Source organism: Mycteria americana, chromosome 4 (genome assembly GCF_035582795.1).
Source record: "Mycteria americana isolate JAX WOST 10 ecotype Jacksonville Zoo and Gardens chromosome 4, USCA_MyAme_1.0, whole genome shotgun sequence".
NCBI classification, from domain to species: domain Eukaryota; kingdom Metazoa; phylum Chordata; class Aves; order Ciconiiformes; family Ciconiidae; genus Mycteria; species Mycteria americana.
Window position 1 is genome coordinate 63364229 of NC_134368.1, and position 26816 is coordinate 63391044.

A 26816-nucleotide genomic window follows, 5' to 3' on the forward strand; every position below is an offset into this window, starting at 1 on the left:
AACATCACCCACAGCATGATATCAAACCAATGCCATGGTTGCTGGGGCTTAATGAATAGACAGCACAAGCACACGTATGCCCAGGGAGAAGGACAAAAGTAACTCAAATGACATTAAGGGAAAGCTTTCACCAGACATAGCTTGCTTGTTTGTAGCCTAAGATCAAACGAGGGAAGAAGGGCATGGCAGAAGGGAGCCAAGAAGGAAGACTTTCCACCTGCCTTTCTATCCTGAGATATGCAGATGTAGCTGCATGCTGCCTGTGATGTCAGGGTACCTATAAATGCAAAGCTAAACCCCCTAAATACAAGCCCATAAAGAGCAACCAACCTGGGTCAGAGAATATTAGACTCAGTGGACGTTTCATGACTCCAGCAGTGGCTACAATTGGACGTTGAGAGAAGAGCAAGAACATGCCAAGCACAGAAGACAAATCTCATGATGGTCATCCCTTTCATTATGCAGTTATATAGCACCACAGAGTGTACATTCAATGTAAATAAATGTTAATAATTTATTAACATTTATTTATTTACATTTATTTAATAACAATTATTAACAGAGGGAGATTTTTTTCCCCAAATAAGGGCATATGCTCATGGTTTCTTGATTTTGTCCTGAGGTTACAAAACAGAAACAAAATGTAAACCTTCCTTCCAAGACACTTACAAATTGATATTAAAAGATGTATTGTCAAAAGGCAACTAATTAGGAGTATTACAGTAATTATACATTACTAAAAGGCCCATCGTACATATCCCATTGATTTCCTTTGTGACAGCTGCTTCATTCCGTAAAACTGAATTTTGCTTGTTCATTTATTTTTATCTTGTCCCCCTCTAGAAATGTCTGGTGAGAATTTCTGGCTATGTGACACACAGTTTAAACCTAGGAGGGGAGTATATATCCACTGATACCACATCCATTTATTTATTTCTCACCGTACCAACATCCAAGTCACTGCTTTTTAACAAAAGCAGATTCTGTAATGTAAAATCTGTCTTTAATTGGGAGTCAACACTGGAAATCCCTGAGATGTCAGACTTGCTCATCTCACTACCAAATGTGGGACTAGACTGCATTGTGCTATGGTGCTTAAGCACAGCAACCCTAACCTTAGAAAACCAGCAGCTCTCCTAGAGTTAGGACCTCTCTAAACCTTTATTGTTCATTTTGGCCTCTCACTGAGCAGCTGATGGAAGAACAAAAACCCCAACAAACTTACGACTGGAGAAAATACTGCTTCATGGCACGTGAATACTAGCAGGCCCTACAGGGAATACTCGTTGGATCCTTCTGCTGAGTAATTTTGCAGTTTGTCCTTCCTCACAAAGGAGCACCTCCTTAAGACGAGACTGAACACACTGTATACATTATTTTGCATGGAACCTACATCAAGATCTTACCTCCTATAGCAGCTTTGGGAGAATGAGGACAGTGGCACAGGGCAGTAAAGCACCACTTTTGCAATGACATCTCTAATTAAAATATCTGAATTTTATAACTTTTAAAGCCCTGTCTCATACTGCTAACAGTTGTCTTCCTTGATCTCACAGGAATATGTCATGCAATGCACTTTCAAAAATTAGGATAGAAGGAGATACAGCAACAAGGCTGTGCTTTGCATTAGTAGACTAAAATCATGGCTGGTGCATGAAAGAAGCAGTGCTTGTACAGCTACCCCTGTACCAAAGGTGTTTGCTGGCACAGCTTCATCAAAAAAGGTTTGCTCACCCTTTCTGAGAACAGCAGCACTAAGACTGTAGAGTGCAATCACACAGACACAGCCCCAGGCTGTGTTTACAGTCTGAGGTTGTGGTCCTGCCTGAGGTCTCCAGGTACTGCTCCAAAACCAGTGCATCATCATCTTTATTCAAAGCATGCAAAAACATTACTAGCCCACTTTTTAATAGCAGCTTGAGGTTTTATGGTAAATCAGCAGAGAAAAAAAGCACGAAAACCCTTTCAGGTCGACAGTGCACAGTGAAAATGAAAAACCTGTCAGAGAGCAGATGCACTGAAATGTGGATATGGTTCAATTATCACAATGTTATGCTCTTTTTTCCTTTTTCCTACTGGAACACGGTGGTACCTTAAGTAAGCTTACTTGCTTCCTTGCTCAAGAACAGCTGGTTTTGCTCTGTATTCATATGAAATACCCAGTGCTAAAACAAAACCTTTTCTTAAGCTATCAATATTTGCAAGCCTCCAAACTAATTGAGTTAAAGGCACAATCAATGCCATTGATGGCAAGTTCTGCTGGAAGCTGTGCGATTCTTGCCTCTGGCCAGAAAAAGCACCAGTACAAGAGAAACTCCCATTAACTGTGAATGTACCTGGTGCAGCCAGAATGGGCCCTTTGGAGAAGAGGACCAGCATGAAAGCATGGATCTGGGCATGCAAGGAGCCGCTTCTGGCAAGGTTACTGCATTGAAAGGGACCAGCTCAGGAAGCGACGTGTCTTTTTAGAGTGGCAAATGAATGGCACCCTGATCCCACTACACAGGGATCGCCAATCAAACTGGAACAGTCATCTGCTCTGTGGGACTTCAGGTCAAAAATAGATGCACATGTCATTTCTTCAGCTTCCTAAGCAAGGAAAATGTCATTTTGGCTAAATGATGGCATTAAATCCTACTTCTTAGCTGAGAAGTTATTTCAAATCTGTCTGACAAAGCTCTTCACCCTCGGATGGTCTTTTGTCTTGTCATTTATTCTTTTAATTCCAAATTACAATTTGTCTCTGGTCAAAGCATAAGCAAGCACACTGGAGACAATTTCTTACAGGGAAGCCCAGCCACTGTCTAAGGCTTTTTACAAAGCAATAACATCATCACAAAACAATTACAATATTCAATGAAACGGACAAACACATATTTAGATTGAACTTAGCTGAAGCACAACGAGTGCTTAAAAATAAATAAATCATTAGCATATCTACTGCTAATCTCCACTTCTGCCTTCAAAACTAAGCCAGAAACACTAGCCTACATCTAGTACCAGAGTGGTGATTGGCAACTGATGGTATCAGTTTTGGTGAACTGAGCCAAAACCTACTACTCATGGCAAAGGCAAGAGGAGATCTTTCCCCGACCTTGCAGAGGAATTTCTAAAATTGCTCCATAGATTGTGAGCAAAGGCTCTCAAGAAAGAGCATGCGACCTTCTCTTTTCAACTCTACAGCAAATATTTATGCTGTGGCTACAGGAATTGTACTGACTCAGAAATGGCCTGAATTTCAGCAGCGCTGAGAACTCACTGCAGTGAGAAGAAAGGCACTGACCTTTATTAAAATTAGGCCATCCACCAAATTCCTTAACTACGGAATTAATGGTCTTGCACTAGGCATGCAAGGTTTGCAATCTTGGCCTTGAACTACCAATAATCTCCTAATGGGAGCACACACAAAAAAATAGGAGCTCTGAGAAACAGAAGAAGATTACAAATTACAGGTTATGGTTTTGCTTTGCTTAGTATACGAGGAAGAATGTTTTAAGGTCAGAAGGTATCTGTAGGACTGAAATAAAAGGAATTGATCGGGAAGAGGGAAATAACATACGATCTATTTCACCTAATGAGATCTTCCCTGCAGAATAAGCTGAGAACTGCATTTATGAATCATCTGTATTTGCTGCCCTACTGTTCAGGATTTGAGACTATACAAGCAACTGCTAGAGTAATTACACTGGGGAAGTGAGCAAAGCTGTAGCAAGAAAGGAAAATGGCTTGCAAACAAGAAATGCCTCTTTGACAGAATATCCATACCTTCAAGGGAACTCCTAGGGAGTCCCTGAGACTTACCCTTTCCTCCAACGGTCCAAATCAAAGGGACCATCTCCCACTGATCTCTACAGCAATTTATACTGAGACTTTTTACCAGTGCCACCAGATTTCAGGACTGACACAGCCTAAAGCAGAGAGTAAGCACATAGCAACACAGAAAACGCTAGATTTTTTTTCTCAGTTTTGCTATGTTACATGGGGGCACATAACCATAGGTGTAACTCAGTTGTAGACAGAGGAATATGCAGTCATCTTCCTTTTTAATATTTATGTGAAGAATTTCAGAGTCCGGTGACAAACCCAAGGCTGCTGCTTTGATCTTCCTCACCCCTAACAATGGGCTCACCGCAGCAGAAATGCAGGGTGGGGATTTCTAGTTTTGCTCTCGCTGACGCAAATCCAGTGCAGGTTTCTCAAGCTGTGAAGTATATTAAGTTCACAGAGTTTTAACAAAGGGCTACCAAACCGCAGAACCCTGCTGCGAGTCACACTTCTTTCAGATGTCCTTTTAATTATATTAAATGAAAGTTTGGGGCACTTTGATGCTGATGGGCAAACATCTCGATTTCTTGAAAGAGCTGCTAAAAGTACTCCCTGTAGCTATAGTTAATATACGACATTGTATGCACACTGGTAGTCAATTTATTCCAGCCACTTTAACAACGGTACCTCGCCTGACACGCCACGCAGAATAGCATCAGGAGTCGAGCAACGCACAAATCATTAGAGGACTCTGAAAGTTGTTTGACATGCACTGCAGAGCTCTTTGTCATACAGCCAATTAAGTGACCAAACAAGGAACTTGAAAATCCTCATTAATTTGCCCCTTTCTATATAAATGGAGGTTAGAGTCTTTCTTGTCACAGGCACAACAAGAACACAAGTAAATGCAGCATAATTCAACTTACGCTCCCTCTCAGAGCTACAAGTTTCTTTAGTTAAGTCTTCACGGAAGTTGGGACCAGTCATGCAAGAAAGAGAGAAGTGGGACAAACAGAATTAATCCACTTTAAATAGTACTGTCTAAGTCCCAGATGCACCTTTTATCTGCTGAGAGCTACTAGGTTAGCAAAGGAAAAAAAAAGTCTCTTCTACTCAGCTCTAAACTTAATGCCTTGAATCCTCTGAGGAAAGCCTTTCATTTTTTGCTTAGTACAGCAATTCAAACAGCCCCCATTACAAGTGTGAAGTGTTCAGAAAACTTCCAGGAGAACCAGAAGGACAACTCTGACTGCAACCACCTGCCACTGTCTGCTACCCGGAACCTGCCAGCAGCTCAGCACCGGCTTCATTGGTGGCTCTGATGACACCTGAACCCAGAAGCTCTTGTGATCTTCACAGAGCAGATGGCACCTCCATAATCCTTGCCATTTGCTGTACACACAAGCCCAGAATTACAAAACAGGGCAAGCTGATTTATAGGACAGCCCAGAAGATGGCAGGAACCAGAGCAGCAAACACCATTAGACCAGGAAAACACTGCAAAAGCAATGCTCTGCTGCCTCCTTCTACCCTTCCCACAAAGCTGCCACTGAGCCTATCTATTGTCTTCACCAGCCTCCAGCTTTGAAGCCACCGAGACCGGCTTTAAAAAATAAAAAAACCAAAAAGAATGGAAACCCTGTGAAGTTTTTGTCTTCCGAGATCTGCATCCCAAACGCAGCATGGAATTTCACATGGGAAGAGGCTGCTGGCTGGCACCACAGGGAAAGACATTGGCCTCATGATGCCCCAGAGCTCCAGCCCACAAATCCAAGTGAAGCAAGGAGGTAAGCTCAGATTTTGCAATCAGATGCACGTATGTGATAAAAAGACTCTATGTGCCCGGATGTGGTAGGAGTCTTTATTAAAGCTTGTGTTTCCAGCTACTAAATCTTACAGCAAAATTCTCTAATTTTTTTCCCCATGTTTAAGTTTTCCGTGTTCAAATGGCCTCACTTATTGCAATATCTGAGTATTCAGCTTTTTTTTTTCTTTTTAGTATCCCACCTCTGTTCCCAGAGGCCAGGGGAATTGTACCCATGGCGTTTTAAGTTGGGGAGCTGAGAAATAGTGAGCATATGCCACTTGCTGAAGGGCATGGAAGAAATCTGTGACACCAAACCCAGTTTCACAGCCCCCAAAAGACAAACGTTTCGTTTTTTCTACAACTCCAGTGCTTCAGCTTAAGGAGAAACACTTTTGGAAAATTAACAAATATCAATTCTGAAAAAATTATAGAAAATTCATACCAGCTTACGTCACACACCAGTCACCAAATGAAGCTCTCTTAATTAAATGCGCCACCTATTGTGACTCATTCTCCCACACAATGACTTTTCCATCCCTTTCCCAAAATAGAGTGCAAAAACAGCGCACTGCAGAAAGGTGGGCATGAGAGATGTAGATCTCTGCTCTCCAAAAAGCCACGCATCAGGTTCAAGCTCTCCCTTAGCTAACGGAGCACTGTTCCAAGGTGAAGGCACTCATTCCGTCCATCTTGGATATCCACCTTGGTCAGCTCAGCCTTAGCTGACTCTTAGTATCACAAATTAAAGCCCATGTGGCAGTTTCTTAAATATCACTGTGATTGAAAAATCTCCCAGCAATTGTCGAGTCATTATATTAATAAGTATTTATCACATCACCTGTTGGGTTGGTTCTTGTTGGATTTTTGAGACAAAAAAGATGTTTACCCCACCTGCAACTAAAGGAGCAGCATTTGTAACCTCTATCTCCAGTAAATAAAATCCCTGAGCTTTTAACTCAACAAATATTGTGACACTGCACAAATTAAATCAATATTTGTTTTAATTATAAAGTTACCCAGAGAGATGAGATGATAATCTGATACAGCATTTCTAGTCTCATATTTGAATAACTCGCAAAATTTCCAGACCCATTTTACATATTTATTCATATTAATTTATTTTGGGCTCAAGAGGACTTTACACCCCAATCGCTACAGGGGCTCTGTCATGACTAATTAAATTTGTCAGCCCAAACAAAACAGTAAGACTGATTTTAGCAATTATTATCTTCTCAAGTCACCCTCCTCCTACCCAAAATCCACCTTTTCTCAATTGCACTTTTGATATTTACAATTGCTGGACATCTCTCACATGAACTTTGCACCGCACTTTCCTTTGTCTAGGGAGCACAGGACTGAAGGTACACTTCCAGCCCCGTGAGCCGAATTCAGCCATGGATTCAGCTCTCCACAATAATGGGATCAGCACAAGGAGATCATGTCAGCAAGGTTGAAAACTCTATTTCTCTGCCATCAGTGGCGTATTTCCCAGTGACTTCCCATCTCCCATTGACTTCACAAAGTCCAGGATTTCACCATTTAAGATTTGTTGAAAAATCTCTGCTAAATTGCCTTAGCCAGCCCAGACATTTCACTGCCTGGTAAAGGATAAGTGGCCTGTAACAGGAATATCTGCAGTCACATTTAATTGCTATTACAGACAAACTCTCCCCTGCAAGATTTTTTTATGACTTTAGCTACATGATTTTCCAAATGGAAACATACTGTATGAAAATATGTCCAGATACATTACTTTATCTCCATATAATACAAAGCAGAGCTGGAAAGGTTCAATTAGGTCATCTAATTCATTCTTCAAGCCCTCCATTACAGGACTGTCCTCTTCAGTATATTTACCAGCTTTGTCCATATTTTTACTAAACAGCTCAGGCAATAAGCTTTCATTAGTTTTCGTCTACTAAAGAGGTAGGCGCATAATTAATGTTTAAACATACAAGTAGCCTTTCCAAGCGAAAGGGAAGAAGTCCTTGAAATTAAGGGTAAGATAAAGTTTGTGCAGAATATTCAGGCTTTATTCTATCAATGCCAAGCTTTCTGTAGAGTATATTAAACTCACTATTCACTACCGTTTGAAAGAAGACAAAAAGACCAGGAGCATGCATCGACTCTGTAGAGTACACCCATGCAGCTAGTGGAAAGGACAATTATGGGTCAGGTAGCACCCAAGGTCCCCAACAGGATTGTGTGGTCCATGGTCAAACCAGCCTCACACGTTTCCAGTGGTACCAACAGACAAGATAGCTAGCTTGGGAGTGACTGTTGCACTGTAAACTTTCCTAAATTCCTTCAAATGCTAGTTACTTTCTCTGAGATCTTAAGAGAAGTCACTCCAGACAAGGGGTGTGTAACTCCATAACTCATCTTTATCTGTTAATGTATACGGAAGGGAAAAGGTGACTTGCTCTCATGACCATATCCAAAGGGAAGACAGACAGCCTGCCAGCACAGAGGGGTACTGTTTTATTTTTAATGTGCTAGAAATTGAAACCATCTAATCCCACACGCTAAATGAAATATGTGCTCACAAAATAAAGTCAATACCGACTGTAGGAAGTTGAATTTTGCAGAAAAATTCAGGTATAGACAGCCCCCTCCAGAAATGTGAGGTTCAGGTATAGACAGACCCCTCCAGAAACATGGGGTTCATTTTTACACCTCTGCATGTTATACATACACATGTAAATAATGATCAACTACCCATAAGTACAACATCAATGTTCATAAGCACAAGACAGAAATTAGAAGGTAAAACGTTCACATTTCTTAAAGCAGCATTAACTCACCCACAGTATACAAACAGGTTTATATAAAAGTCACTGGAGCAAATGCTATAAGGCAAGGTGACAGGATAAATAACATAACCCAAGGCCCCACTCTTGAAAAGCCTACAAGCAGGTCTTTCCAAAATGCTGGGGCTTGACTTTGTTCACGTAAAACACAATGTAAGCCTACAAAATTTGGGCCATAGCTGTGTGAACTTTATGGAACGTTATGTTCCTATTCCTATATTTAGTTTGCAGCACTCTCCTCCTTCCTACATCCCTTTGCGAGGACACTCTGCATTTCATTATGATCCTACCTCCTTCCTCATGCCAATTGTTGCCATTTCGCATTGTTTCTAAATTTGCAAGTGTAAGAGGGGAAGAAAAAAAACTAAGGAAATGCAGGTGGCAATCATATGAGTGACATGCTGCAAGTGAAACCCAGCTGGCCTGGAGACACCTCCGTGAGTAGGAGTTTTGAATTCTTTACTTGCACACACCCATATTGTCCTGATTATTCCGATGGCCAGATGAGTCTTGTCAGATCTCTCCTGTGTTTTTTCCCACTTTCTTGTTCAGAGATTTTGCCCCAAATTTTTGTCAAGTCTGAGAGCAACTGGGGAGGTGGGGGGAGATGAAAAATGGAATTATTATCCTGTAACCTTAGCCTTAGAACCTGTTGCCACAAAGATGGTAATAATCAGATTATTCAGAGAGACAAGACCCACTTCACAGTCATTCAGTCAAACAACTGGACACATGTATTAAAAACACAAGAAATACCTGGACATAGGCCCTGCAAGAGCGCTCCCTTTTCTGAAGCTGAGTCCATAAAGACAGCAGATTAAAGACAGAATAGAAAAAACAAGTTAGTGACAGAACAAGGAAAAAAAAATTGAAGAAAACGCCTATGAAAAAAGCCTCATTTCTCTCTTAAACAGGTCCTGAAAACCAACCAAACCAAAGGAAGCATGAGAGTTAGGCAGCAGGGGAAGGCTGGAAGGACTGGCTCCAGAAATACGGGTTAGTCCTTTTTCAGTGAAGGAAAGCACAGACTGGCAACTTTGCAAGAGCAGCTGTTAGATGGTAGGAGACACTGAAGTCAAGTAGAGATGCTCAAGAGATGATGTTTTACTTACAGCTTGGAGATCACACATGATATTTCCACATCAAACAAAGCTGGAAAGGATGGGGCTGATGGTTATTTACATAAGAGGAGTGTGGGCTCTGCAGTCAGACAGCGCTGATGGCACAGTGAGGTATAACCAAGCTTTGGATGAGCAGGACCAATTCCAGGGAGCAAGATGTATGCAGGATTGCATCCTGATACAGGCTGGACCTGTACAGACCCGTCCTGATACACCTGCTCGGGTCTCTGGCTCCAGGCAAAACCTATAGCGCTACAGCTTCACTACTGTCAGCTTGCTTAAAGCCAGCTCAGGCACATGTTGAGTGTGATAACACATTGAACTGAAGGAGAGAGCATTGCCCAGGGCTTCTGATAGCGTAAAGGGCCACTGAAGAGGACATAACAATGAAATGGGAATCAGATGTAGTATTTCCAGCTGAGGCCATTCTCTCCCCTTTGGATTAAACCGCTTCTCCAGGAATGCATTGTCCAGTCCTCTCATACCAAGTTGTGCTTTCCTTTGTAATTCCTGGGCCTTAATGCTTTACACGCTGAATAGCTTTTCCACAAAGAATCCCACCTTTTCCATAGGAGCCACGTTTAGGACTGTACTTTGACACTTGCATGCCTCCTGCCTGATAACTGCACTTTAGTGTGTCACGAAATTCAAACAGGCACTTATTTACCTCTCCAGGACTTCGCAGGCAGTTTGCAGCAGTGAGCTAGAATTGGTGAGCTCTGCATCAGTGCAACTAAACCTCGCAAGATCAGGCTGCTCAGAGCCACTGGCTTGGCTGGGTTTGTTTTTGCTGATGTGCCTGGGTTGGAAATTGCACATCAACAGAGATTCGGGGTAACTTGTGCTCTCAACTCACAGCAGTGCAATTCCATTAGTACAGCTGAGAGCCAAATTTGTCCCCGAGAGTTTTGAGGCTCTGAAATAAACAAAATACACCCAGGTATCATGCAGTGCCTAATTTCAATTTCTAATTCATCAATTTGTAACAGTAGAAATCTTCCTCTGGGTAAACTTGGCCAGTATGAAGACTTTACAGAAACAAATGGAGATCAAAGAAAGCCTTGCTGAAAATTACAGAGCTATCCACTCGGGGGTCTTGCCAGTCTGCAATAGAACAATTATTACTTTAATTAAGCCTGATCCAGTGGAAAGCATAAAGCTTTTAGTGACAGGAAAGTGGCTCCTGAAAGATGATGGCTTTTAAAAATTCTGATTATGCCAGTTTATTTCAATTCCTTGTATTTCAGCTTGTAAAAAAAAACCCAGTACAAAACAGCACAGGTGATTACTTTCAGATCCCCAGCACATTTCCTTTAATGATTTAAAAAAATATTTAATGGCTAGTACTTACTTTATTTCTTCTTTTTGACTAAACAGCACTAAACAAAACTCTTTGCAAATGACTTTTTTCCTTTTTTTTTTTGGAAATACTCTTGATCAGTGAAGGGGAAAATGGAGCAGTAACTCTGCTGCCTTTTGTTTGCCCAATACTACTTCCAAGTTGAATTCATGCATTCTTAAATGAACACAGAGCAGTTGCTCTTCTAAAGAATTAAGTGGGGAATGAGAGCAAGTAAATTACCAAGCCTGTCATTTGGATCACTGACTCGCATCGCTGTTTTGCAGGACTCCACGCAGTCCAGAATTTTAATGTGGAGTGCAATTGATTTGTATGAGCTGCTTGTGCAAAGCTGATGGCGGGGGGGAAAACCTGCAAGGGGGACCTCAGGAGTGACAGGCGAGCCAAGGAGTTCTGCCTTGCCCAGTCTTCCGCTCCCCTTGGTAACTCATACCTGCCCCCATGATACATTTGATTTCATGTAATCAAAACAAATATCAGAATGTGGGATATAAAAAGATGAAAAATATGTGCTTGCAAAGCTGAAGTGACAAAATGTTGGGTGTGGCTAGGGCATATTCAGAAGAGCAAGCAGACTACAACCATGAAACCCGTTAGTAGGTGACATTAATTGCTGGTTTTATCTGATATTGTCAGACATCACCATCACTTCAAACAAAGAACCATGGTATGATTATAACAAATAACGTTATGCTGATGTAACAGTTAATACAATTATTACCTACATTGTTATAAAATAGCTGGAAGCACTAATTAAAAGCATCAGGATAACCCAATTCACAGCACATGCAAAGCACATGAGATGCAGGACTTCAATCCCCATGCGGCTGTAATCTTAAACAATCCAGAAGCCCTTTGCATTTATAACAGTATAAGTCTACAATAATAATTTACAAGAAAAAAGACAATGTTACTTCTCTGAAAAGTATTTCTCTTCAGAAGACACACAAGAAATTTCAGGCTTAGCTGGGATCATTTATTCCCCGTATAATCTCAGGACCAAGTTCTGTTCTCACTTACATGGATGCCAGGGCTGTCAGAGCCAGCTACACAGCTGAGAACAAAATTCTGTGTCTTATTTTAACTGGGTGGCCAATATAACCATGTGCTCATAGCCCCAGGGTTCAGCTGCTGTTTTTTCTGATGACCAGGCCCGCACAATTCACCATCTGAATCCTATGTAAGTCCTATCCCATGTGTTTACATGAGATTCAGTGATGAAGAGGGCCTTGGATCAAGGAAACCCTCAACTTTAAATGTATTCTTACAGACTCCACAGCCCATATTTCCTCCCACAACTGGCAAATTCTAGCATCTTTAGTACATAGCAATTCCACTTAATTCTGGAAATGACAAAAGGACTACTAATTCTTCTCAAACAGGGGGCACAGAAACCACATTGTCATCATGCAGTAAGGTGCTTCTGGGCTAAGTCACAGGTTATCACTAAAAAGGCCCTCTAATACTAAACCATTCTGAAGACCTTAAGTGTAAATATGATGGTATCTTATGTGCCTTTGGTAAATGTATCTATCTCCAGTGTAAATAAACATTTATGTCTGCTTTTATTTGTTTATATTAATGCATAAAAGTGTTCATTTGACCTTCACATTAGCATCTTGTAATGTTACAAGATGAAAAAAATCAAAATCCAGACTCTCTCTGTCTCATGGGACTTTAAATATTCAGAATTTCTGGATCATATTACATGGCATTTCACAGACAGATTCAGCACTGGAAACGCTGGACAAAATTCTGGTCTTATTCACACTGGCACAAGTCCAAAATAATTGCCATGGCATCACTTGAGTTATTCTCATACTGAGCTATGAGAGCTGAGACCACAATGAAGTACCTGGAGTTCATATATCTACACATCTAAGGGTATACATTTCCCAGCACCAATAGTACACTTGGCATTTACAACTGTTTCATTTCTCAACAGAATAAAATACACTGTAAACGAAAAACTGCCACGTACTCTTGTCTACTGTGAAAGCATCACTGCCCTAAAATGGCAGTCGTTCAGAAACACATTTATAATAGCTCTCCAGGGAGAGCCAAACCCTTCTTCAGCCTCCTCTCCCTTCCCGAGCCCCTTTATTTTTACCTTATTTAAGCTGCGTGCAGCACTGTCCTTCCCACCCGGAGTCAGGTTTCGGAGCTGCACGTCAAGCAAGTTCACCAGCTGGACCATGGCGGACACAGAGTACGTGATGTCACCAGCATACAAGTGGTTTTTTGTGTGCTCCGCAAGCTCCCGGGCAATGTTGGCAGCCATCTCCCCTGACTTCATCTGCAATTGAGAAAGCAGAGGAAAAGGTTGTCCCTGGCTGTTAGGATGATGTTACTCCAGTCCCTTCCAGCCCCACAGTGTTAAGCAAGTTAACTCCCTGCAAGAAGAAGAAGAAGAGGAGAGATGAAGAGGAGGAGAGAAGAAGAAGAGGAGCAGAAAAGAAGAGAGGAAGAGAAGAAGTTCCCAAGAAGGAAAACTACAGCAAGTGTCTTCATGGTTTGATCATGTACAGCATTTGAGCGTGGTTTAAACCCAAGTGGTTTTTCCAGCTACAGTCGCCATGCTGGCTTCAACACAACAATTTCTGATCTCCTCACAGGGCACTGCTGGAATTGAGGGGCAGCTGCTTCTTTGCACTGCAGCAGATGCAACCAAAGATGTCATTGCTTTCCACAGGATGCCCATGCTAGTGAGGGCTTCAGTTAGCTTGTCCCATTGCCTTATCTACGCCACTTGAAAAAAAACAAACCATATAAATAGTCTCTCCTGTCAAGAAAGAACAGTTTCCGATTCCAGAAGATTATTTGATAGCGAAGAGATGATTTTAGTTACAAGTCCTGTGCAAAAAAGTTCCTCGTAAAAGGAACAAAAATAGATGGCATAACCCAGATGAACAAGACAAAAAAGTTCACAATTCCCATCATGGGGATTTAATAATCAGGTGCTAATTTACCACTTAGCATTTGCACGGAGGAGACGTGCTCCTTACCTCACTAGCCACTACATCTGTAATGAGGCTAGTGATTCTCAGTGCATAAAAGCGTACTAACTCAGGAGCAAAAGGCTTAAGGCTTCAAGCAGAGGCCCACCAGAAGGGAAAACCAAGTAGGCTATTTGGCTGAATAAGAATCTTCTATTAAAAGACTTTTATTGTTTAGTTGAGGCATGAAACTCACGAATCACCTGCAGTGAAATTCACTGGGTAATTATTTGGAAAACTCTCTCTTTCCCCCTGTGGCTTTTCCCCCTTTCTTGCTCTGTTTTGCTCTCCCTATCTGGTGCTCCTTTCCTCTTCTATGCCATGGGGATTGGGGACAGGACAGCTGGTCCCACCTCCTTTCTACAAGTAGCCCACTACAAAAATACTATGGCAGGTTGCTGGTCTTTTTTTCGTTATATACCGCTCTGTGAACTCAAATGTGTATCTATGGGGAATATGCCAGGGATAAGGAGAAATTTTTAGAAGAAGCTCCCACTTCCCTGTTGGGCTCAATGACCAACTCTGCTGGGTTCTTCATATGAAATTTCCAACTGTCTTAGCTTCCAATAGTTAGAAATCAGGTATTTCTCTTGTTCCCTCAATTTCTGGTGCTTATGATAAAAGCGAGATTCTAGGGAAAGATTAGAGGCTGAGCTTCTACCTCTCCGTAAACCAATTAGCTGAGTTATAAATGAATAACTTACTTCCATCAATTTGATAGCAACAGCCCATCTGAAATGAAATCTAACTGAAGATGTTCATATGCTCATCTTCAGAGAATTAAAGCATATGATGATATAAATAAGATAAATAAAGCAGATAATGTGTTGTTCTTCCCATTAGAGCAAGGATACATATATTCAAAAATTGAATTATTTCTTCCTTGTTACACACAAGGCTAATGCCATAGAAACCAGATCCTATTCTTACAGCTGCCTGCTCTCCTAAGCAGCTGAAGAAAGGCACGCATCAGCATAGAGGCTGAATTTTGACCTCTTCTGATGGCACACAGAACTTTAAAGAATGACTACATCAAATCCCTTTACATAAAGAAATAAATTTCAACATTTTCCTACAGTTCATTGCTGGAGCTTAGCTAAGCTGGAGCTTAGCATGTATCATGACACACGGTGTTTCTGTAAGCCTTGCAGAAAACTGCAGGAATGCAAGAGTTTTTTACAGATACATTAGAAAAAAAACCTGCTACCCAATATTTGATGCATACATTTTCTCTTGGACCACGCACCTATGCAAACTGGCATACTCAGAGCAAATTGCTCAGCTGCTACAAAGACAAACCCAAGAGTTTTCTTTCCCTGTAATAAGCCTCTTGTTGCATTCAACTGCAGGCTGCTGTTGTTCCTACCCATCTGCAAAAACGGCACAGGCTGGTCACTAATAAGCTCTTTTCCTTTTATCTTGGACTGATCCTAAAAACTGCAAATCTGAGGAATTCTAGGGTGACCAAATAAACACCCCAAAACAGGCAATAATGGAAGAAAAGCCTGAGAAAAGGCACATTAAATCTCAAAATCTGTGAACTCCTGGGACATAGAAGTATTGACCCAAATTCATTTCATGCACCCAGGTTTCCTGAAAACACAGAGATGTGCCGTTCCCTTGGGACAATGTGTCTGGTTGACAGGCAATGAAGCTGCTTCCTAGCACTGACACTCATTTCCAAACCTATTCACTGTCACCCAGAAAATGCAGCTACAAGTCACTACAACAGTGCTGAGACACTCTTTCCATCCTGCCTGTGTGCATAATGCGAGGGGTATCCAAAATGATGACCATATGACATGTTAATGTTAATTTCTCCAATTCTTTTGAGTGTTTTGCACTGAAATTGAAGTGTCTCCTATGCAGTCCCATCAAACTCAACTTCTGTTACCAGTCCCAAATGCTGGCTGAATATTCCAGGCCTAAGATATATGTCTGGTCTCTTATAACAACAGGACTGAGCCCCCTTTTTGGTTAATTCTACGTAATGCTCAGCAAAGCTCACCGCTGCCCAAGAGGATGCATTGCTAACTTACTTCCCTTCTATAAAACACCTCTCCACATCTTCCTCATCATTATTACTGCGTGGAAGATGAGCTCTTCATGACGTATTTCTTCCAAAACATGTAATACTCTTTAACCCAAACACTGACATAGTCACACAGGAACACAGGAACAATCCTTGGGAGGTTCTTCAAGGGTCAGGCTGTCATTGAGAGGCAAGCAAGAAGTAGGGAAAAAATGTGCAAGTAACTGAGGTTTCTACTGGGAGGCTCAAGAATAAAGGGAATTACAAATAATACATCTCTCTCTGATTTGAGACTAATTTTTTTAAAAAAATTCTATCTTGATTATGAAAAAATTAAATTTAAAAAACAAAAAGGATTCTGGGATAAAAGAAAACATTTTGTTCAAACCAAATCGTGTTTCTGGTTGTTTTGGGTGATATTTTTTTTGCCTTTTACGAATTGATTAAATCTAGTCTTGGAGTGCTAATGTGAAGGAGAGAAAAAATGTTTCCTGCCAAAAATGCCAACACACAAAACATAGTTTTCTAGCTCTGTCAAAAGAATTCCTCCCCTCCTCCTTTTGAGCATACTGGGAGGATTCAGGCCAGATTTACATATGAGCATGGGCATACCTGAAATCATGCTGTGCAACACTTTGCTAATATTTTCCAAGTTTGTACTACTATCTTGTGTCGTCTTATGACTGAAAAGACTGAAATAATAGCTGCTGGAGAGGGCATATATTCCTGCCTGTTTCATATATGCCAAGGAACAGAAGTAGGGAGCTTTGTCTGGAAAGACTAGCCACTCCTGCAGCATTGCTTGCTGCTTCAGTCCTACCTTTCTCAGAGCAAACCAACTGCAGAAGAGGACAGTAGAATAAAAATGAGAGAAATTGCAGAAAAGAGGTATTCAGGGAAGAAAATTCAGAAGAAATAAGAAAGATGCTGGGAAGAGAGTGAATGTGCTGAAACACCAGCGGTCATAAAGGCAAAAATATTTTCCTGCAGCCTGAGGCTGACTGATATAAAAAAAGAAAAAGATGGTATGAAAGATTGAAACAAGATTTTTAAAAACAGTGACATACAGATGGACTGGTCAGCTGGAAAGGCCATGAAGTTGATGCTATTTTCTGGAGGGACAAACATCTGACAGGTTTCATGGGGCACTAGCAGCTGCCAGCAGCCAGGTAGCAAGGCTGAAACAGGGGCTGTGGGCTAACTTCTGACACTGCAAAGCCTTCATGGCCATTTTCTTTCCCTGGCAGAGGTTTCATTATACGTGTGTGCATTCACAGAAAAGAGTTAGAGCATATCTACCATCCTCTTTTTTTTTGGAAGATGAACATCCCATTCCATTCAACTTTGTTTTTTTCTTTTATCAGATAATACCTAAGGTTATAACTAACTAGTTATAAACACTGGTTATCCAACAGACAGTTGGATTGTTGCTCTCCATATAGTACGGCAGAGCTGGAGAACACTGAAAAAGTGGTTTTGAAACTATGGTATTCATAGTTTCAAACAACTTACTTAAACTACATTTAATGTCCCTTTAATAATCCTCCAACTGTAGCACCCACTCCTTCCAGTACATGATGGCGCTCTGAAAACAGGCTGTCCAAAGCAACCTGGATGGAGGATTTCATCGTGGTGTCATCAGGACTGCAATTTCACCCTTGGGCCTGGACACAACAATGTGGTGATGCCCTCCACAAAACCCCACTCCCTCTGCCAGACACTCACAAGCAGATCTACAAGACCTGATGAAGGTACTTTGACCCCTAAGGTTTATCTGCTCCTTATGACTATATCATCTAAGTTGTTCAGGAGGACAGTATGAACATGGGTGGCATGTGCTTTAGATTTACAGTTTGAGGCTTTTCATGCATTCATGAAGGACACAATGCTTTCTATTCTGCTATAGAAAAGGCCTCCTCTCTTTCGTAGACTTGAATCCGAGAGTAGCGGTGCCTCTCCTCCCAGGAAGCACCCACAACCGAAAGCTGTGGTGAGGAAAAGATATTTTCAGGCAAGTCACACACTGCGCCAAGGACAGTACTGATGAAAGCAAGGGGTAAAACAAACAGGCTGAGACTGAATGTATGACCTCATGATCAGGACAATGCAATGTATCCAAGCTGACCTTTTTGCTTCCTTTTACTGCTTGACTCTAGAAATAACCCAGGTAGCAGTGCATAATTCAATCGCACTGGCAAGTTTATTCTCCTGCTACGTTACGAGGGCATGGTAGGGACCAACAATAAAGTTAAAGTAAATGTCAGGAGGCCAATGAATTGCTGAAGCGGACATTTGTTCTGATCTTCCATCAAGCACAATAACTCTAATGGAAGCTAACAGAGGGTTGTAAAACTTAATACCATGATGCAAGCAGGCAACCACCCAATGTATGGTCTGAGCACAGCAGGAGAAAGAAAAGCAGCAAGTAATAATCCTTACTTCACTTACAGAGACATGAAAGCAAGCACAGCATTTCCCTAACATCCTCTCTGGCTTGGCTGAAATCCCTCCAGGGCACCCATCACCCTTCTTCCTGAGCAGCTTGGACCCAGCAGGTGACAGAAGAGGGGATTTGTGGGAGACAAAGCAGATTAGGAACAAAGACATGCTGAGCAGGTATGAACCCTGGCTGCCAGAGAAACATTTCTACCCATTTTGTAAGCTGTGCTGCAGCTGCGGATGCTGTGGGATGGGTGGCCAAGGAGGACCTGAGCGCTGGGGACACAGGAGAGCTGAGCTGTAGGGTGCGACCACCCCCTGTCCTCATGGCATGGCTGGCTTACTGCTTTGTCTAGCTGCCCCCACAGCAGCAAGAAGAGGAGCTGGCTTGGCTTAGAGGAGGAAGGCTCCTTTTTCAGCTTTAGAGAGGTGCTGGAGCAAATCTGCAAGCTTCGGGCAGGGAAGTGTCCCATCCATGGCAGGGATGTGAGAAACCAGTGCCTGATTTATGGATAAATCAATCTCCATCTCTAAGTGCAGTGATGATTTCCAAACCTTTGGCTTGGACAGGGAAACCAAGTGGCTATCAGTTATTATTTCATAAGTAATTTAAAACTGTGTTTGCTGTGAGGATCGTACTGAAGCCTTTGGACAGGCTGGATCAATGGGCCGAGGTCAATCGTATGAGGTTCAACAAGGCTAAATGCGGGGTCCTGCACTTGGGTCACAGCAACCCCATGCAACGCTACAGGCCTGGGGAAGAGTGGCTGGAAAGCTGCCCAGCAGAGAAGGACCTGGGGGTGTTGGTTGACAGCCGGCTGAATATGAGCCAGCAGTGTGCCCAGGTGGCCAAGAAGGCCAACAGCATCCTGGCTTGCATCAGAAAGAGTGTGGCCAGCAGGACTAGGGAAGTGATTGTCCCCCTGTACTTGGCACTGGTGAGGCCGCACTTCGAATACTGTGTTCAGTTTTGGGCCCCCCGCTACAAGAAAGACATTGAGGTGCTGGAGCGAGTCCAGAGAAGGGCAACGAAGCTGGTGAAGGGTCTGGAGCAGAAGTCTTATGAGGAGCGGCTGAGGGAACTGGGGTTGTTTAGCCTGGAGAAAAGGAGGCTGAGGGAAGACCTTATACGCTGTCTATAACTACCTGAAAGGAGGCTGTAGCAAGATGGGTGTTGGTCTCTTCTCCCAAGTAACAAGAGATAGGAAGAGAGGAAATGGCCTCAAGTTGCCCCAGCGAAGGTTTAGATTGGATATTAGGAAAAATTTCTTTACTGAAAGGGTTATCAAGCATTGGAAGAGGCTGCCCAGGGAAGTGGTTGAGTCACCATCCCTGGAAGTATTTAAGAGACCTGTAGATGTGGTGCTTAGGGACGTGGTTTAGGGGTGGACTTGGCAGTGCCAGGTTAATGGTTGGACTTGATCTTAAGGCTCTTTTCCAACCTAAACGACTCTATGATTCTATGAATACAAACCCCAACAAAAGCCCCTAGGCAAGCCTGGCAGGGCCTTCCCCTCAAAAGTCACTCCTGGAAAGTCTTGACATTTTGTAGCAGCTCTGCACAGAGGTTGGGCCACATATCCCAAGATCCCAGTGGATTCCCACTCAAGCATCAAAAGTTTAGATCCAGAGTAATTTGGCAGATTCCCCTAGTCTTTCCACCAACTGGTGGAAGGTGCCCGAAGCTGAACATAACTAAATTCCTCCAGAAAAATAATAACAATTAAAAAAAAAAATCCAGTCTCAGTTGTAACCTGCTGGGCATTTCTGATAACCTGGCTCTTCAATTTTAGCCTACTTTGAAAGCACGTAACAAATTAAATGGGGCTCATTTGTTACGCAAATGATAGCTGGGGTTTCAAATAAAATAAGCCTAACCTTGATGGAGATTTCATCAGTGCAGGCTATTATTTCCCTCTGCTAATGGCTAACGGACTAGCCATCTTCACTAAGCAGCAAGAGGTCTCCCAGCTGCCTGGGTGAATTATGGCTAGAGTAAGTAATATTAACCCCTCCAGGATAAGTACGTGGGTCATAAAACAAGAGCTGTACAGCTGCTAATGCCAGCAAAGGCAGTCTTTATTAATCAGCTAGCTGAGCATATGGCAGAAGAGCTGCCTACCCTCCCGCATGGGACAGAAGGACCATGGGCTTTGTAATGGCTGCACCATGTCACAGCAGCCCCACGTTAATTGATGTCTTCCCTCGTCTTTGGCGAGGGACAGGTATAAATACAGATGAAGTGAGATAGGGATGATCAGAGATGTATGTGCTAGCTATTCACAGGTTGTTGAACCTCAGTTAAGATGGGGGACAGAGAGGAGAAAGCCAGAGTCTTGTCTGTAGGGTCACCCCATCCCGTTCACCAACGACCACTGGCTCTCCGAGAGTGCAGTGCTGCTACCACACAGCAGCACGGCTAGCCCACAATGCTGGGACTCACTCACTCTGGCTAAAAGAGCGAATAAATCCCCACAAGTTGCTATAATAAGGATTCAGCCCACAGACTCTGTGGCGTAAACACACATCTGGTCTCTGTTTGTAATGAAATCAGCTGAAAGCACCACTGTGCATTAATAACAAAAACGTTCAATATATTGCTACCAAATAAGCTCTGCTTGTCTTGAACTTCTATTGTCACATGTTAATGCACTTTTAACACTGATAAATCATGAAGTGCTACAAAACATTCATCAAGGGACTTAAGAGTCAAAAGATATGCATTACTGCGGCATTGTTTTCTATTCCATCAGTTCTTTTACAATTTGGGTGGAAGTTAAAAACAGAAAGTCAGAAGTGCAATGCAAACATTTCATATTGAGCCTGCCTTTCTTTGGTAAAGATTTCTCAACTACAGCATTTATCCTGTGCTTGTGTGGCATGGGAAAATCCTTGAGGATGTGTGAAAGGGAAAGTTTCCTTTTGCAATAAGTTGGTATTTTCTATATATCCACCCACCTCCTCCTCCCTCTTCCTCCTTTTCTTGCCACAAACAAGAACCGTCATTCACTCTAGTTTAATTCCACTCTCCAGTCCCTCTCCTTTGCCTTTCCCTCACTCTCTTTGCCTTAATTTCCATCAGATTTTTACAGTCTTGTTTTCTGCTTGCAACTCCTGGATACTACCCATGGCTCATGATTTATGTGTGACTGTTGGTCACTTTGGGTTCCCTGTTGGGGAAACAATCAGGCAGCTCAGGAAGGTCAGTGCATAGACTCGATGTGGTCAACACACGGGAAGGGTTTTACCTTCTGAGTGATGTGGTTGATCCATGGAGAAGAGCAGTTGCTGAGATCAGGTCCTTGGGGCTCCCAGATCCCATCTGGTGCAAGACACCGGAAAGTTGCAACACCTGGAAGAGGAAAGCCACTGTGTTCAGTGTTATAGGTTGAATTTTGCCCCCAGGACCCCATGTCACAGGCTTCATTTCACAACGACGGACACCTCATGCAAAGCCTGGGAGCATGTTAGTGCTCAGGACCTCGGTAGGACGCTTCTGAGTCATCTTTGGTGTCCTAGTCTCCCGTCATCTTAGTCCTTAGGGGTCCTAAGACATAGAAGACCCATGAAGTAGTGCAGGGATATTATCTCCATTTTGCCACACAGAAACTACGGACAGAGGGCTTTGCCTTAGGCCAGGCAGGAAAGCTGCCAGGGACTAAGAAGTCGAAGCTGGATCTCAAACGCTGAGCCAGCACCTCGAATGCTCTGCCCCACCGCTAGCGCCCTGGGATCAGACCCTGAGCCTCAACTTCCTTGCTGCTTTAAGAAGATTTTACTCTGAATCATCATTAAACCATTTGGGTGGAAACACACAAAAGTTTAAATGCTATGAATGCCAAGAGATAATGCTGGGCTTTACTGTCCACCCCCAGCCGTCGAGATGGACTTTAGAGGAGAGTTTTGTTTGGCAAGGGCCACCCAGATCCCTGCTGCAAAAGGCAGCAAAACACCCCAGGCCCTTCCAGACAAAGAGAAATGTGTTCAAAATGGTGCAGTTAAACATCTTTAAAAAGCAAGAAAGCTGGTACACGTAGATTAAAGACTCTGCATCCTATAAAGTGCTCTGCCCTGCAGAGCCAAACTTTTCAGCAGAGGAGTGAATTACAGGCGAGGTCTGACGGTAGCACCGATTAAAACCAGTGAGAGCTTGCTCATGCCTTCAAAGGGAGTTGGAAGAAGCCCACTGCTAATATACCACAGCTTTTAACAAGTCGCATGAATCACTGAAATGAGAGATGGGAAAGGCTTACTGCCATCCCCTATCAACAAGTTCGGTTATTTTTTTTTTTCCCTAGCTATTTTCATCCAGTCCTTAGCTCTTGTGCTTAGAAAAGGGCTCCCTGCATCCAGCCTTCATTTTCCTTTTTTATCTTTTCTTTCCTTTTTCACAGCTTCAGTTCAGACTATCTTTTCCCATCTCTAGGAACCACATGATACTTTTTGCATTAATTTCACCAAGTGGGGCTGGGAAACACAGCAAAAATGTTCTTTACCTATTCTCACCACTGACGTCTTTCCATGCCCCTCATACTTTAACGTATATTCTATCAGTCTGACCTCACCGAATTCAAGAGAGAGTCAGTATTCGTATACACAGGTGTGAATGGCTCTCCAGGGCAATGGAGCGAAGAATTAACAGAGAGTCTCCTCTGCAAGCCAGATCCCTCCAGCCCTTATTTTCAGGCAATTTCCTCCACTTTCTGATTTCTTCTTGGCAAGCGGGTTCTCAGTGCTGGACACCAAGACTAGCTTGAAAAATAAATACTTTTGGAAAACTGCATTTGTTAAAATACAGCAAACTAAACCATATGCCAAAACCCATTCTTCCCTCAACCGTGTTTTAATTTGGACAGAAAATTTCCAAAAGCAACCTTTTGGAAGAAAACAATTGGTGGGAAGAGTAGAAGAAAAGGAGCAAAATCCAATAAACAATAAACCATTTTGAAAGATTTGGCTTTGTTTTTCCCCCTGCTTTCCCTGCTGATCACACTGGATTCTGGCTGCAGTTTGAAAAATCACTCACACTGGTTCAGGAGTGAGATCTGGGAATACCTGTGCTCCAAAATGCTGGCCACGGCCTTTGAAATGCAAACAGTGCAGCACAGAGCTTCAAAATGTAAGTTTTTTTAATTTCCCCTGTCACCCGCCCCCCCCTACCCCCGCCAACATGCAAAGCATCAGCCATCAACATATCAGTCAATGAGTCCAGGGGCTACAAATACAGGCAAAACCAGGGATAACAGGCGCATCGTACATAACTTCTGGAGGCAGAGGCTCTTATACACATCAAGCTCAACCCTACAAGGTCGTTAGCTTGTACTCTCCTTCAGCCAGAGCTTGGGATGCAAAAGATCCTGCACATCGTGCTCAGCATATTGAGGCTTCTGCCCCAGCCAGCTGCTTGCCATACCTCACCAAGGCAATGTACACCTGAGAGAAGGCATCAGTGTGCTCCACTGATGAAACCACGTGTGCCACAGGGGCCCGTGGGCAACCAGGTTGCACACTCACAATGTCCCATGGGCAAACGGAGATGGCTTGCCGTGTCCTCCCGCCCCTTGACTCACCTATTGAGCCCATGGGACACGGCTGCTTTGCCACCTGGCCCTGCCGAGTCCGAGACCACATAATATCACGGGCTTCCAAGGGGTCGCAGCTCTCCGCGCCGGCCGGCGGCAACTGGGAGAAGGCGGGTGGGAGGTGCGTGGTCATTTCGTCGGGGACGTCAGCCATGGGCGATGGCGTGCTGGTGCTCCTGTTCCTCCTGCCTGAGGCTGAGGTGGTGGTGGGGCGGCCGGTGCTGCTGGTGGTTGCCCGTGGCGTGGTGCTGGCAGTGGTGCTCCCCGGGCCCAGAGCTCCTGACGTTGATACGCCTGAAACAAAGGCAGAGCTGATTAAAAGAGAGGAAGGAAAAAAGGAACACAAGCCTAGGTCCCGAGGATGTCCCCTCTGCTGACTGCAGTGGCCTGCGGGGTGTAGTTGGAGCTACAGCTAATGCAAGGCTTGCTGCATAGCTGCCTTTCAGAATGAAGCTGAAGCACACAGCAAGAGAAGCACACAGGGGGGTAATGACCGTTGGAGCACAACCGATTTTCCAAAAGCACTAGCATCTGATGAAAATAAAGCAGCACTTTATGCCCTTACCATTTTTCTTCCTGGCATTTTAATGTAAAAATCTTATTTTCCATCTTTTAGGGAACACCTAGCACAGAAGTGCTTTTAATTTTTAGTGTTGCTGAAGACCCAGCTGGTTTGGACAGAAAAACATTTTCCATGGTGTAATAAAAAAACCCCACACCACAAATCCATCCCCAAAACAGTGGTGCACTGAGGGATGAACGCAAGGCTTCAGAGTCACAGTTGCTCCATGTCCAGCAATACGAATTGGAGTTTCTACATTAAAGACAGCCATGTGTGAACTCCAGCCTAGCCAGAAATTAAGATTAAATGCGAGAATCACCCTGTTGCCCTGAGGAGCAGCCTCTTAACTATTCAGCTGTGTGAGCAGGCTCAGCCTGCAAGCTCCTGAGAGCGGAGACTGTCCTCTCTTCTAGGTCCAGTGAAGAAGACCATGCTCACTATTCATGTAATATTAGTTATTAATGTATAACGATATTGCTGTCACTGGAGTTCATTCAAGTCAACCTATTTCAAGCATAGACATGCCTGCCTTTAAGTGTAAAATAGGAGTTTTTCCATTCTGAAAGGGTTTTTTTGTTATTTAAGTATTTTAAGCCCATGGGGCTGTGAGCAATTCTCCTGCCCCAGAGTAATCAATAAGATGGCAGTTGAAGCACACGCGTGCTCCGGTTTCAGGTAATTTTACTCCATGCCTGAGACACCCTCTCCTCAAACTTTAAAACTCAGCAGCATCATAAACATAATTTTCTGACAGATCAGTATTTTTTAAGAAAACATTCACTTGAAAAATCCCAGGTCTACTATCCCTCAGCAAACGGGTTTATCTGCTCCCCCAGCCTCCAAAAAGGCTAGCAATAGTGCAATAGGCAGTAAATCACCTGAGCACCAGGATACTGATCTGAAATCAGGTATCCTGAGCTCATTGATCAGATTTTCCAGCCTTCTTGTGCCACCTCCCTTCCACTATGAGCCCTGGGTTTGAATGAACTCCAAAAAATACAATGCAAAATCCTGCAGACATCGACAGATTTCTTCTAGTTTCTGCTCAAAGCTTTGCTAGATCACCAAGCAATGATTTCCATCTGACGTTACAGGGAGGATTAAAATTTGTAGACAACTTCTGCAAATATTATCTGTTTTTACTACAGCGGGTCTTGCCATGAGTACATATTTTATTTCTTCATAATAATGATTAGCCCAGTAGATAACAACCTGCAGAAATTTTCCCATTTACTCATGCAATAACAAGTTATTTTCCATTTGCGAAATGACCTACACCGTGCACTACAGGCACAGAAGTACCGTGTAGATATAGTGGATGCATTTTCAAAGCCAAAACTAGCAACCCCCCCTTAAAATCATTCTTACAGTCATTTGTGAGCATATAGAAACAGATACTGAGCACCCAGGAGCTCCCCTTGATCCACATGCAGGGGTGCTGCATTTTTGAGCCTAGTTTTCATTGACAATCATTTAATATCTCGCGGCATGTTGTTTTTGGAATAGCTCTGGCAAGTTTATTGTAGCAGCTAGGCACAAGGGATTTAATGGCATTTATCTTTAGCCATCAAAAAAGAGTTGTTTTATCTTTCATAAACCCCTTGGCACTAGTGTTGAAATCTCTTTGAGGGCTTGTTCTTCCAACTTTTTTCTTGTTCAACTTTGCTTTCTTGCTGCTTTTAAAAATAAACACCTCTGCCATTTACATAGGACAAATTACAAGAAGACATGAAAGAGCTGCCTCGAAGTGGCCTAATGGAGTGAGATGGATGGGATACCACTGAACTCAGTTCAAAGGTCTGATTATTCAACAAGTCAATTTGGTAATGAGCTCCAGCAAACATGATCACGATGCTAACACCACCCAGTTCCACCAACCCCAGGCAGCACCGGTCTCCAATTTTGCTCACACAACTGTGTGCTTTAAAACAAAGTTAATTGTTAAGAAGGGAAAGAACAAGAGATCAGGATCATTTACATATACATGATTCTCAGATTCAAGCAAACCAACGAAGAGACTGCAACCTGTGCAAAATTACCTAAATCCTACAGCACAGAACAGAGATCAAACCTCCAGATTAACTCAGGCTGCCAATAAACTGAATTTTTAACTCAGGGAAAAGAAGCATAGCACCATCACTTTAATAGAAGGATTCTTCAGATAATACTTCATAATACAATCTTTGCTCATAGACAAGCAGTAACCTTTAAAAATCATCAACAGTATTACAACTAGAAATGTATAATCTTGATTATTTTACTTTTACTACTTGTTTTTACCATGCATTGCCATATCAAGAGTTTAAAGACAGCTTTTGGGTAAGACTCAGTTTTTACTTCTA

The 26816-nt window shown here is 42.8% G+C and overlaps 1 protein-coding gene across 1 annotated transcript in view; it reads right to left on the minus strand.

Moving 5' to 3' along the window:
• ADGRL3 (adhesion G protein-coupled receptor L3) overlaps positions 1 to 26816 on the minus strand; it is a 516043-nt gene that overhangs the window by 75023 nt on the left and 414204 nt on the right. Inside the window, exons 8-11 of the mRNA XM_075500809.1 lie at positions 23901 to 24206; positions 21579 to 21682; positions 12974 to 13159; positions 9139 to 9177 (exon numbers count right to left, since the gene is read on the minus strand). Of these exons, the coding sequence (XP_075356924.1) occupies positions 9139 to 9177; positions 12974 to 13159; positions 21579 to 21682; positions 23901 to 24206 (635 nt within the window). The remainder of the gene's footprint in view (positions 1 to 9138; positions 9178 to 12973; positions 13160 to 21578; positions 21683 to 23900; positions 24207 to 26816) is intronic.